We start from the raw sequence: 14,569 nt of genomic DNA on the forward strand, positions 1-14,569 counted from the left end.
ATAACAATCAAAATGTTCATTTAATAAAAACAAAATGAAAAGTGTGATTAAGTGTATGATAACCTAGGTTATCCAACACTATCATTTTTTCATTCATCAAATCAAACGTTACATTCTTTTTAAAAATATTTCAGAAAAAAAGAATAAAGAATATTTTTCTCCAATAATACATCCTCGGCATCTTAAAAGTATGTTCCGAATAATTGTCCAAACATGCCATTAGTTATCATAGTCACAATTTGTGCTTCATAATGTATATATTATTATAAATATATTAGTGTTAACAGATTAATGAATGACACTTTAAACTTTAAAGAAGTCATCATGCCTCAGCACTTTGGTTTCTCTCCAACGAAATCCCATAAATAAAATGATTAGCTTCCCAAATTATAAACCAGTTATTGAGCCAGGTTCCACGTTAAATGAGTTTCAGGTCCCACGCACTTCGTTTGCCACGCACTTCCCAACATTGTATCTATGTTCTTGCGGTGTCCGATATCCTTACAAGAGTTTTTCTTTTCTTTTTTGTGAAATATCCTTGCAACTTGCAACGGTTAGTGCTTCTTAGGTTCAATCTAATTTTTAAGCGCTGAGATTTAAGGAAGCTTAAAATGTATCAGCATTTTAAATGATATTATTGATAAGCCTTGGAAAGTCGAAGTTTATTACAACATGCAAATGCAATGATACTCATGTTCAAGTGTTGTGTAATGAAAATGTGTTCATGAGCAATTGCGAGGCATAAAACAGTATACAAGTTACCATGAAATTCTGTACACCACAATATAAACTTCTAAACAAGATGAAAGTTGGACATAACACTACATATGCATACTTTCTTGGTTGAAAAAGCCAAATTTTATAGAGCTTCATAACTATACAAGCAACCGGGACAAAGAAGAATAGACAGCTATAGAATGCTGGGACTCCAGTAAGACAGAAGGAACATGAATCATGAATCCAGCAATATGCCTTTAAATAGAAACTAAGAAAAGGAAGAGGATATACTATCTTGGCTCCAAATGGAAATAGGAGCAGTTCTGTGCACCAGGGTAGAACAAAAATTTACAACATTTTTAGCATCTATGCTCTGAAGAAAGAACACCACCATAAGACAACTGGTATTAACATCTACAAATCTATAACTTGTAAGATGTTTGAAATTTTCACCAGACTATTATATAGCTAATAAACATTAAGCTCCATATCAATATCCCCTCTTGGATCTTGGAGGAGTACCAGGAGCAAGGCGAGAGCTTTGTAATGTCTGAGTATTCGGGTCATATTTTTGTGAAGCAAGGTAACTCAAAGCTGTGACAACATCAGCTATAACTGGACGCATATTGGCCTGCTCCTGAACACACATTGCTGCAACAGCAAGGGCCTGGAATAGCCCTCTTGGAGGATATTGACCTTGGAGCATTGGATCAGCCATTTGCGAAAATTTTCTTCGATCTTTGAACAAGGGTCTGGCCTGCAATTTAATAAAATTACTTAAATAAGGAGCAAGGACAAGGTCATCATATCACAATTTAATATGCTAAAGCCAGTCGAAGAGTTTATGGGATATGCAGAACTTTGAGCACTAACTTCAGTCTTCAACATCACGGTAAACGGAATTACATTGTATGAGAAGAATTTATTGAGAAGGGAATAAAATAACAAGGAGGGAATCAGAAAGAGTCCCAAAAGAAAGGAAAAGCCAAAAAAAGAACTAAGAAGAAAATATCAGCCGAAATGTTTGAATTACCATGTCACTAATTTCCTCTCTAAAGCATTGTGCATCATTAATTATATATACCATGTTTTTTTTTTTTACTTTTAATTAGACATAACTATTAACTATTTGAGTCGAAATGATTTCTTCTCAAATTCTCACTCTCAAGTCCAATTATGCATGTAAAATTTTCCGAGCATGGCCAATTTATATTGAAATACTTACTTCCCCTAGTCCCCTTATTTAATCAACACAAGACTATATTTTGATTATTAATATGCAAATGAAGGTATCCAGAATGTTATATTTGACGATCCATTATTCAGCTTTCCAGCTTATAAATCATCAGTCAGACCCATGAGATGAGATAACAGTATGAGTTTCTTACCCATGCAACAAGATTCTGCTCTCCTGCAGCTTTTGAATTGTCAATTGCTTTCCTTCCAGTAATTATTTCCAGAAGAACAACACCAAAGCTATAAACATCTGATTTCAGAGTCAGTTGACCTGTCATTGCATACTCTGGAGCACAATATCCATAGGTGCCCATAACCCTTGTTGATACATGGGTGTTTTCCCCCACTGGACCAAGTTTAGCCAAACCAAAATCAGATAACTTTGGATGATATCCTTCACCGAGCAAAATGTTGGAGCACTTTAAATCTCGGTATATGACAGGAGGATTAGCTTTGTCATGCAAATATTCCAATCCTCTTGCAGCCCCAGCAGCTATTTTCATCCGCGTGTTCCAGTCAAGTCGTTTCTTGCCAGGAGAAATATCTGTGTATCAAACATTTACATTTATTACCAATATCTGCTAGAAGACTATACATAAAGAATTGAAACGAGATAATGTGCAAATTTTTAATAAAAATACCATGTAAGTGGTCTTCCAAGGATCCTAATGACATAAATTCATAAACTAGAAGTCTTTGATCCCCATCAGCACAATAACCAATCAGGTTGACAAGGTTAGGGTGGTGAAGAAGACTTAACATCAGCACTTCAACAAGGAATTCTCTATTCCCTTGTAGCCCATTTCGGTCAAGTTGTTTAATTGCAACAATCTACATTCAATATTAGAAAGCATGAAATGTGTTGCCATATCAAACTACACAAATTTAAACCTCATCTCCATGCTGGCAAAAGTCATATGGTGTTACTCTGGCTATTAGAAAGCAACATGGATGAGGGAGAAATAATGAATAACAAGCAAAAGGAAGCATTTCTTCATCTCCCTTAAATTTTCACCTATTCTTCATAAACACAGAAATCATGAGAAACAGATTCACCTGATTAATATTTTCCAAACGCCCCTTGTATACTCTGCCAAAGCCTCCCTCACCCAAAAGACATTCGGCTCTGAAGTTTCTAGTTGCAGTTGCCAACTCACGGAATGAGAATGTCTGTGCAGCAATGTGCTCAGGGTTCCCATTTTTGGAGGAATTTTTGGAATTCATGGATGGATTCCTCTTTAATTTCCCTGCATTCCATTCCAAAGACTAATGATTTAAGTGGGAAGAAGCAAAAAGTACAGCAGGTTTAGACTTAACATCCAAAACCAACCGTGTTCCTTCGGAGTCTAGCATTCAGATAGTACTCATTTTCAAATTCCCATAAAAAGAATCACATACTTTGTCTCATAGGATGCATCATTTCAAATTATCATCATCAATAGTACAATTTTAAACTTGATACAAACACACACTTTGTAAACGAAGAAACCAGTAAGCTGAAAAAAAAAAACTCAAATAACAAGGATAAACTGATACAATAATTTCAGGGAAGTTTATTAACTCGAGCTATTGTATGCTATGGCATAGAGAATTACCAGAACCAATGCTAGTAATACACCAATTAAAGAAACGCAATCCACCCCCCCCCCCCCCAAAAAAAAAAAAGCTAACGTACAAATTCTTAAATCCAACACAAAAGACGAGCATAAAAGATTTCTCTCCTAAAGAAGATCCTATAACTAAATATAGCAGATGAGTATACATATGCAGATTTATTCTACTCACCCTGGGTTTGAAGGAGAAAAACACTTTAAAAAATGTTAAATAAAAGCAGCCAGTGATTTCTATATCAAAATCCCAGCTATCTTTACCTAGGAAGTTCACTCAATCAGGTCTACCAAATACATAAATAATTAAAATTCACACAATTTCATTTATTAGAAAGCACCCCATATAAAGCAAGAGACAAATTAGCACAAGAAATATTATTATTATTATTTAACCCCAATCAATCTTCACAAAAAAAAAAAAAAAGAGCAGCAGAAAATGAGGGAAAACACAACTATCACATGAGGGGTCTCACTATCAGAAACCATTGATGACTTGTTTGAACACCCAACACTACAATTACAACAACATCGCTACCTGGGGTGGCTTTGATCGGATCAACGAGGCTGCTCTGCCCTTCCATCTTCTCCAATTTCTTCTTTAACTTCTTCTTAGTGTTTGAACTTCCGGAACAGGGAATCCAACCCATGTTTCAATTTCTTTTCCCCTCTTCCTTTTTCGAGTAGAAAAGAAGATGGTAGCAGAAGAATCAATGAATCACTCAAAACTCACATGAAAAGGAGCCACCTTTGCTCTCTCTTACTCCTGGTGATGTTGCTTTAATATCATCATCATCATCATCGGTGGTGTCTCTTGTGTTTGAGAAGTGGTCTACGATTGATTTTCGATTTTCGTAGTATTTTCGAAGAGGAGGAATTTCGTCATTGGTTTCTTTTTGGTCGGAAAAACACTATCATTGGCTGATATGCGCCCCACTGGATCAAGCCCGAAACAAACTTCTCGCTCACGCCCCCTTTGACGATGTCGTTTAGGTGTTCATGTCCAATAAATAAATTAGGTTTAAATGCGTTTTAGGCTTTTATAGCTTTTTTTATTATTTTGATCTTAAGGTTCATTTGAGATGGTGATCAGTTTTTAATTTTAAATTTTTAAATATATTTTCCAAAACAAAATACTTTTTCATTTATTTATTTTTAAAATAAATAAAAAATTATGAATTTGATTTTTAATTTTAAAAGAAACACATTCTTATTACATTTAAGAATAACATTGTTACTATCATTGATATGGGTGTTATCAGGACTAATATTATTATCATTGCTTCCATCATCATTAATGTTGTTATGTTATTATTATCATAGCTACCACACATATAAAATAATTATAATAATAATCTATCAAAACATCAACCGTATTCATGGCATGTCATTAAAATCATCTATATGAATTTATACTAAACTTTTTAGTAATTTGCTTTTCAAACAACCAGGAGTTCATCTTCCATATGAGAAAAAAAAAAGATTGATTATATAATAATTAGAATTAGTCAAATATAATATTCAGATAAGATTTCTTTATAAAAAAGAAAGAGATAAATTATGATTGGTTTTATAATTTAAAATGTAAGGAGATAAAAGTTGATTGTGTAATAACTAAAATTTGATAAAATATAATATTTAAATATTTTTTCAAAAAAAGATAAAATTGCTATTGATTTTATAGTTTAGAAAAAAAAATAATCGATAAAAAAATAAATAATAACTAAAATTAATTAAAAAAATATAATGTTAAGATAAGATTTCTTTTAAAAACAAATGAAATTACTATGGATTTTATAATTAAAAAATGTCAAGGATAAAAACATACTCTATAGTAAGTAGTAACTAAAAAACATAAACCTTTAAAAAAATATAATTAATAAAATATAATATTTAAATAAGATTTCTTAAATAAAAGATAAGATTGTTATTAATTTTATAGTTTAAATAAAAAATAAAGTTAAGAAATAAAAATGGATTATACAATATTAATAACTAAAATTTAATTAAATATAACTTGTAGATCAAATTTCCTTAAAAAAATAGCAGGTAAATATTTATTTTTGTTATTGAATTTGTTAGACACTAACAATCACGTCCTTAAAAGATGGAAAATTAAAATTTTATCCTTGAAAATATAAAAAGTGTGACAAATTAATTTTAAGTTAATTTTCTCTATTAACTCGAATCTACATGACACTTTTAATGATGACATGACAACTGACCGTGGTCAGGTGTCATCTAAGTGACTATCATATATCAAAAAGTTTACTTTTTTATTTGCTCTATAAACTTAATAATTTGTTATCATTTTAGTCCCTGAATTTAACTACTTACTAATATTTTGGTCATTGAACTTAACACATATTGTCATTTTGGTCCCTAAAAACACTTTTTAATTTTTAATTATGTGACACACTCTACCCCGACACACATAGAAATAAATAAAGCATATAAACATATTGATCAACAAATTTATATGAGTAAAAGGTTTACATTCACTTCATTATTACCAAATAAGACTTATTAAAAACATATTCGGCTCAAAACAAGGCTGTCAAAGTTTACAAAAAAAATGTTTTGTTAAATCGGGAAGGTAAAATAAAATCATACGATTAAAATAAAAATGCATCCCCAATGTCACATCCTATTAGAGCATTACGTCCCAACGTTTTCTGACACGAGGTTCTTTAAAGTCATCCACCTAGTCATCTGCTCCCACGAATACAAGGTTCGAGATCATCACAGGATCCAAACACAAATAGCACACAAGGAGTGATTTATTACACACAAAAAAAACAAAACAAATAAACAAGATGTAATCAAAATAAATTATGAAAATATTTATAACATAACTCAACTTAATACAACCCGTGTCACTTCACCACTTTATCTTTAGAATTCATTTTTTTCAATCACTAATCACATTACACGTGAATCACACACTCAAGTCAAGACGCAATAACACTCATCAATTTCATAATAAACAATTAGCAAGCGTTATGCAACAATTATACTAAGACTCAAACTTACATGCAATATGATACCATGTCAGTGAAAAATCACCCTAGGACACTTAGGAGTACATAACAAGACACACCACACAATGGGTATGTCAAGTCACTGTCACTAAGTAAAATCATAAGGTGACCAGTCAGGGTCACTCCATTTTACGAGAATATTCCAACCATATGAAATTAACATAGGCTTAAAGGAGCACTCAAACCGAGTGTTTTTACCCTTAAGGCCTAGACTCTGAAGAATCCGTTAAGGCTTCACCTTCCTGATTTAGGTCTAATTTCTAAAACAATTTTTTTTTGCAAGTAGACACTGCTTATGAATTATAAAATACAAATGACCTCACACTCGTGTTTCAAACATGTTTAACACATTGTGCTACAATTTAACATTGGTTCCTAACTAAGAACCTACACCTTCTCTTTAACACTGCGCATAAACATTTTTCTCAATATAAACATTGGTCGGGTTATTGTATAATTCAAAGCTCACAACATAATTATTATCACATCAAGTGTTAAACACACACACTTATTCACAACCAAATATCATACCCACAATTTAACATCTCATAATGTCACAATCCACCATCACAAGTTTACATGTATCTCACAAATTAACACATGTTCAACTTTGTACTTATACTCAATTTCAACAATAATAATACAAGCAGGCACAGCTCATGAATTATACAATACCCACGACCTCACACTCATGTTTCAAACACATTTAACACGTTAAGCTATAATTTAACATTGGTTCCTAACTAGGAAACCTACATTTTCCCTCTAACATTGTGCATCAACATTTTTATCAAGATAAACACTGGTATGGTTATTGTATAATTCACAGCTCACAACACAGGTAATGCTACATCAAGTGTTAACCACACACTTATTCACAACTAAAACTCATGTTCACAACTTCACATTTCACTATGTCACAATCAATCATCTCATGTTTACGTGTATCTCGCAATTTAACGCATTCAACCTTGCATTTATACTCAATCTCCATAACAATATTATAGTCTCAAAGTAATATATTATTCTACAATTCATCTTATATTCAATTTATCACTTATATACAATTTCAATCATAATTTCATAATCCCAATATAACTATTTATTATGCTAATTTTATTCAAAACACAAACAAATTATACAAAAACATTTATCAATGCATGGGAAGTAAAACCCCTCAAACAATTTCACATAATCATACAAGAAAAATTTCAATACAATAAACATCTCAAAATAAATCTCAATTTGATCCCCTAAGGATTCCTACACATATTCATTCTAACCTCAATTGCAATAAACTCATCCCTTACTTCTAAGCGGGCTCACGTGTATATTTTGAGAGTGATAGTAGCATCTCTAATAGTTTCCTGAGATTCCTCAAGTTTTTCCTCTGATTGTTCTGATAGGGTTTCCAAGCGTTAGAGAGAAGAGAAGGGATTGAAGCCTCCATTCCACTGTCCACGTGCGATGAGTATTTCTCCCTCTACAGACTCTATTTTACAAATCCTAACAATGAAGATGTGTGGAAATGAATCGTAAACTACATATCAAAATTTCACGACAATCTAACGGTTAATGAATCTAGGATCGTAGTTTTACTGAGACAGTTTTGAGTTTCTGCGGGAAAAGAAAAATCTACGATGCAAAGGGTATTTCTCTCAGATCCGACATGTTATCGTAATTCCCAACAGTAAGAATGTTCAGAAGTGAGTTCCAAACCTGATGCTCAAATTTCATGACAATCCAACGGTGAATGAGTTCGAGATCATCATTTTTCTAAGACAAGTTTAGTGGTATGCGGGAAAAAAAAAGAGTTATTGGGAGGAGGAAAAAGGAAAACGAAATTGAGAGGAAGATGAGACGTAGAGAGCATCGTCAATCTCAAAATTGATCTAAGTAGCTAGGATACTCACAACCTATTATTTACTCTATTTTTTATTATTTTATAAACAAATACTCTTTCTTATTTCTTACGAAATGAATAAATAAAATATTTTTTTTATTTTTCTTCAAATTATTATTTTAATAAATTTATTTCTCCTTATTATTTATTTATAAAAAGCTTAATATTTTTCTAAAACTCTATTTATTTTTTAATAAAATTTATTTTAATTTATATACAAAAAAATGAGATGTTACAAATTAAGTTTCATGTTGCATGAAATTATTAGCATATTATCTCTCTTTTGTTCTTTATGCAAATTTGTCATTTAAATTATATTATAAATATGAAACTAACTTATGAGTGATTACATCATAATAGTAAGTGTTAAATTTAGAACATTACCAATAAGATTTTATAAGGTTTCAAACCAGATATTCAACCCAAATTAAGTCATTATCTTATATGCTATTAATATATGTAATATGTTAGATTAATTAATTAATTAATCTATTTTATGAAATAATGTTAACGACAAAAAGACATTTGAATAAAACTTGACCCATTATAACAATTGAATATAAGAGGATATGAAAATAAAAGTGTTAGAACTATTTACATATTCTTTTGTAATTTTTACATCGTTATTCAAGTATTGAGTATTAGAGAGCATAGTCCATTGTAAGTTAAAAATATACTACATACAAAATTAAGCATAAAATATAATTCACTCATTACATTCTCAATGGAGAAGGTAGTTGTGGCTTGTCATGTTATAGTATATAATATATATACTACCTACAAAATTGAGTATAAAATATAGTTTACTCATTATATTAGTCATATTGAAGTATACAAAATAAAAGAATATACAATAAAAGGTGGCAAACCAAAAATATCTAATTTTGTAAAAAAAAATGGTCAAATAAAATGATTCATTTTGTATCTCTTTTGACTTTTAATTTCCTCGTTAATTAAATAATTATACCAACTTTTATAATAAATTATTTGTTAGTTATATATTTACATAACACACATTTTTAATTTGATTCTCATGAAATATTAAATTAATTTTTATATGTTCATTTATTTTCAATTCAATTATATTTTTGTTTGTCGTTGTTATAATATTATTATTAGAATTTTAACTTAATAAAATATAATAAATAAATTAATAGTGATTTCAAATATAAAATTTAATAATTCTAATGTCTATACTTGACAATTATTTTTTATTCAGTTTGTATCAACATAAATAATTGTTATTTCTATAAACAAATGTCATTTATTATCATTATGCTAACAATTTATATGTAGTGTGACACTTAATTAAAAATTCAAAATTACTTTCAGGGATCAAAATGACCATATGCAGTTAAGTCCAAGGACTAAAATAATAGGAAGTTGTTAAGTTAAGAGACCAAATAAAAAAGTCAACTTTTTAACATGGGGCAACTGTTAGTTGCCACATCATCACTAAAAGTGACACGTAGGCACAACCATTTGAGTTAATGAAAAAAATTAACAATAAGACTAATTTGTCGCACTTTTTACAAATTCGAGGACAAAAATTTTAATGTTCCATCTTTCAGAGACTTAACTGTCAGTGCCTAATAAATTCAAGAATGAAAAATGAGTATTTACCCAAAAACAAAAGCAACAGGGTGATTCTTACGCACCAGCCAAATTTGGAGCATTTCACGACACGCATACAGCCAAGTTTTGCTAGATGCAACACCCATATTGTAACATGATGTTTTTTTATAATGTTTGATTAAGTAGTTTTAATTAATTAACAAGTGTAATTAAATTTAAATTAAGTGGTTGAAGTAAATTTATGTGGTAATGTTGTGTTTATGTTTGCGTGTGTTTAGTGAATTTTAATGAGTTTGGGCCTAAGCATATGAGCCTTGATGTATGTTATGGGTAGGTGTGCTCAGAGAAAACCTGAGTGTCAAAAGGAGAATTGTAAGGGTCATAAACCCTTCCCTAACCTCACAATTCATATTTTACATTTACAAGAGACTTTCTTTCTTTTTTCTTCTTTTCCTTTAAAAGAGACCCAAATGGTAGAAGCTTGAGGTTTGGTGTTGGTGATCGAAAGAGACTTTTTTCCTATCCCTTTGATGTTGTTTGACTGAGTCATGGAGTGGTAAATACCTCTTTTTCCTCCCTTTGACTCCATTTTTGTTTTTCTCATAGAGCACCCACAGGAACTCATGAAAAAGCTTTGTTTTTGGGCTTTTGATTCTATTTGTAGTCGTTTTTGGGTTTTGGGTGATGTTGTTGTGATGGACTTGTTGTTGGAGTGGAAGAAAGTTCCTTCCTTGGACCTTAACCTCACTCCTTTCTCCTTCTTCTTCACAAAGTTCTCTTTTTGCTTCTATAGTGGTAAGGGAAGCTTCAATTTGGTTTGATTAGTCTTTGATTGTGTGATTTATACTTGGGATGATGATGTTTTGGTGTTGTTATATGTTGGATTTGAAGGAAAAATATTTGGGTTTGATGTGGGATGATTGAGTTTTTGAAAAACTTAAAAATTGGAAGCTTGGCAAAAGAGGATGAACTAATTCAAAATATGTTTTGCATAATTCTAATTGGGTGCAACTTTTGGCTCGTTGGGCTAGAATTCAATTTTTAAAAATATTGCCTCTAGAGCGTTATGGCTTGGCCGCGCATTCTAGTTGGGCAACAATTTTGATTGGCTAGGCTAGAATCTAATTATTTTAAAAATTGTCTTGAAATTCTTCCTTTTTTGTTTCAAATAACTTTAAAATGTTTATGCAAATGTAGTATACTTATTTATACAATAATTATGTTATTCTTGAGGTGTTTATATTATGTTGAGGTGATTGTATTGTCGTTACAATGTTTATGTCTTGATGAATGTCTTGAATTATATTGGGTTGATTTCGTTGATAATGATATGAATATTGTTTGATGAGGTGAATGTGTCGATGGTTATAAGTTGATAATAATGGATGATAATTTTACATTATAACCATCCCTATGTGTTGGAAGGATTAGCTATATCCTTTGGAAAGGTTTTGTTGTTGTTGTTGGAAAATGGTATACTTAAAAAGGTGGGTTCCATGCCAGAACTCTGTCTCACAAAGGCGACATGAGGGTCTCGCCTAGTGGGATATGTTGCTGAGTATCACCTGTACGTTTTAACTTTGAATATCATGTTAGAGTACTGAGAACTACTTCTCAAGACGTTTAGTTATCCTTTTAGTGTATATGAAATGAATTGTTATTGATGATGAAACTTGGGTCCTAGAGATCTCAAAACCTCAAGGAATTTAAGTTTAGTTATTGGTTGAGAGTAGGCACGTAAGTGGGGGGTGCTAAGAAGACCCTTAACCTAGTGCAAGGGGTTTTCGTGGTGGCTAACATCAATGGGGACTATAGAATATATGAGTGAGCAAACTCCTAAAGAGGTTAAGGTTAATCATACCTTACCGAGGTAAGTCATTACCATACTCATATATTTTCGATAAAACCACAAAACCTCCGCATGAATTATCTAGGTCTCCTCGAATGGTCAAATCATAGAGTACAACTATGTTAATGGATGTGTTTAGTTTAATCGCTCATGTAATGTAAATCTCCATGGAATTGAGTCTATCTTTGGTGTAATTGATGGATTGATGATGTTTGATTGATGAATTATGGTGATGATGAAAATGATGTATAATGATTGAATCTTTATGTGATGGTTGACAAATTGAGGATTATTATGAGATGCTTTGTTATATGAATTTCTAAGATTTATACCTAAGTATGATTTCTAAACATGTTCTATATGTATATGATGGTGTTTGTTTATGCTTTAATGGTTAAGTTGTATACTATTTTAGTATATTTATTTTTTGTAAGCTTACCCTTATGTTGCTGTACATGTGGTTTATGCATTATGGTTTACCCGTATGTGGGGAGCATATGGCTAAGAGGTGGCCCACGTCTTTCAGAGACTTCGTGGACATGCATACTTGGACGTGAAGACATGGTTTTTCCATTTATTGTTTCCTTTTTAGCATTATGTATAGTGTTGACTGACTCATAGTTTAAGTGGTTTATCTTTATAGAGTTGTTTATGTTATATGCATGTTTTGAGAAGATTTGACTTACTCTAATGTTATATAAGTTCATGTTATGATTGAGTGCTATAAGACACATGGTATCTTTAGTTGTGTTTGTGTATCACCTGATGTCTTATCTTGGTATGTTGCGTTTTATCTTTTACCTTATGAAACACGACAAATTTACAAGCGTTTTCATAATGAAATTAATGAAAGATTTTTAAATAAATTAAAATAAAATATTTCGACGCATATCATTTGGAACAATTTTATTAGTCGCACCACCCACTGGTTTTGAAATTTAGAAAAAAGTCAGGGGACCATGGCCCCCGTCTGTTACATGTGGGTCTGCCCCTGATTATTGTTGCACTGAAATAGTTTTACTAGTTGCACCACCTATTAATTTTTAGATTTAGAAAAAAATTGGGAGAGTTATGGCTTCCCCTCTGTTACATGTGGGTCCGCCCCTGATTATTGTTACTACTAGCTTACTATCACCACTACACAAACGCTTTTAACAAGATAGGGAACTTCTAAATTGAATTTATTCTAAAACTAAAATTTAGAAGAAAAAAACAAATTATTTTTTAAAAAACAAAAATTGGTTATAGTTTTTGAGATTTTTTAAACTTACAACTAAAAATTTCCCCAAACGATTTTTATCCTATAATTATATTTTTTTAGGTTTTTGGTCCCTATTATGTCCTCTGTGTACTCTTTCAGAGATAACCAATAACTACAAACCAATTTGAAGTATATTATAAAGATAAAAACTTAAGAGGAATGAAATAATAGAGATCTAAGGCTGACAAAGCGAATCTGTTAGAGCTATAAATCTAACTTGTACACTTTATTTTATAGGATAACGAAATAGAAATTAGAAAAAAAATAGAGCAGAAAGAAGTTAAAAATAAAATAAAATAAAGGTGAATTTTAAATAAGATTATGTATTGCTTGGATTGATAAAGAAAAATGGGGGTGAGAAGAAAGAAATTATTATTTTTTTACTTGTTTAGTTGGATTAAAAAATTGGAGAAAATAAATTCACTAAATTGAGATTAAAAGAAATACCTTTTCAATTTTATAATAGCAAACATACGCATTGAAAATAATACAAAATCTCACTAACCATTTATCATGGTCTTAATATGGTTTGGAATATGGGTTATAAAAATGTCATTTGTGAATCAGATTGCAAAAATGCTTTGTCTCTCATTTTGCATGGTGCTCATCAACTTCATCAGTATTTGATTAAAAGGATACAATTTTCATGCCATATTCATGATATATAATTGTCTTTCTAACATGTTTACTACAAGAGAATGCTTGCATAGACTGGTTGGCTATGACTCTAGCTTCTACTAATGAGATTTTTATTACTTGGGATGTTGTGCCTAGCTTAGCTTGTTTATGTAGTCCTAATTGATGCTTTAAGGGTTGTTAGAAGGGATATCTTAGCTGGTTTATGTTGTCCTAATTGATGCTTTAAGGGTTGTTAGAAGGGATGAAATTAAGTCAAGTCATTGGGATTGGGACTTGTGGCCTAGCCTATATAAGTCCATGTCAAGTCATATTTTTTAGCAAATAAACTAGACTTAAACTTTTTATAAAAAATATTTTTTGGTTAAAAATGTTAGACTTGGACCTTTCAAAAAAGTCTTTTAGCTCTAACAATTTAACCTATCTAAGTAACTATAAATAATATTTTTATTAGTATAACTATTATATTAATTTTATATAATGTATGAAAATTATACATATTTCCTTTTTAAATATCAAGCATGTTAAAAGAGTCCATCCTACAAGCTTATTAGTGGATAAATTTTCGTCATGTTTAGAGATCATATTGCAACATTTACATTTAAATAAGTTATCATACACATTAGATTAAACTTTAAAAATAGGATTATATCATTATACAAGTTAGACTTGAGTTTTATAAAGCCTAACATGTTTATTTTTACTTTTGTGGCATATTTTGAGTAGTTGTGATGTGATTTTAAA

At 30.8% G+C, this 14,569-nt stretch overlaps 1 protein-coding gene across 1 annotated transcript; it reads right to left on the reverse strand.

The window, feature by feature from the left end:
* Positions 1 to 839: 839 nt before the first annotated feature.
* On the reverse strand, positions 840 to 4,560 carry LOC100776041 (probable serine/threonine-protein kinase PBL7). Its single transcript, XM_003542441.5, has 5 exons — positions 4,099 to 4,560; positions 3,010 to 3,200; positions 2,595 to 2,784; positions 2,106 to 2,497; positions 840 to 1,474 (listed from the first exon to the last, which is right to left on the reverse strand). The coding sequence occupies exons 1-5, from the start codon at positions 4,208 to 4,210 to the stop codon at positions 1,208 to 1,210; spliced, it is 1,152 nt and encodes a 383-aa protein (XP_003542489.1). The 5' UTR covers positions 4,211 to 4,560; the 3' UTR covers positions 840 to 1,207.
* Between the last annotated feature and the right edge of the window lie 10,009 nt (positions 4,561 to 14,569).

Source organism: Glycine max, chromosome 13, assembly GCF_000004515.6.
Source record: "Glycine max cultivar Williams 82 chromosome 13, Glycine_max_v4.0, whole genome shotgun sequence".
Classification (NCBI taxonomy): domain Eukaryota; kingdom Viridiplantae; phylum Streptophyta; class Magnoliopsida; order Fabales; family Fabaceae; genus Glycine; species Glycine max.

Coding starts and splice junctions, on each gene's coding strand:
- LOC100776041 (XM_003542441.5), bottom strand. CDS start 4,210: ATGGGTTGGATTCCCTGTTCCGGAAGTTCAAACACTAAGAAGAAGTTA. Junction 3,201..4,098: donor TCCGATCAAAGCCACCCCAG/GTAGCGATGTTG, acceptor AATGGAATGCAG/GGAAATTAAAGAGGAATCCA. Junction 1,475..2,105: donor AGCAGAATCTTGTTGCATGG/GTAAGAAACTCA, acceptor ATTAAATTGCAG/GCCAGACCCTTGTTCAAAGA.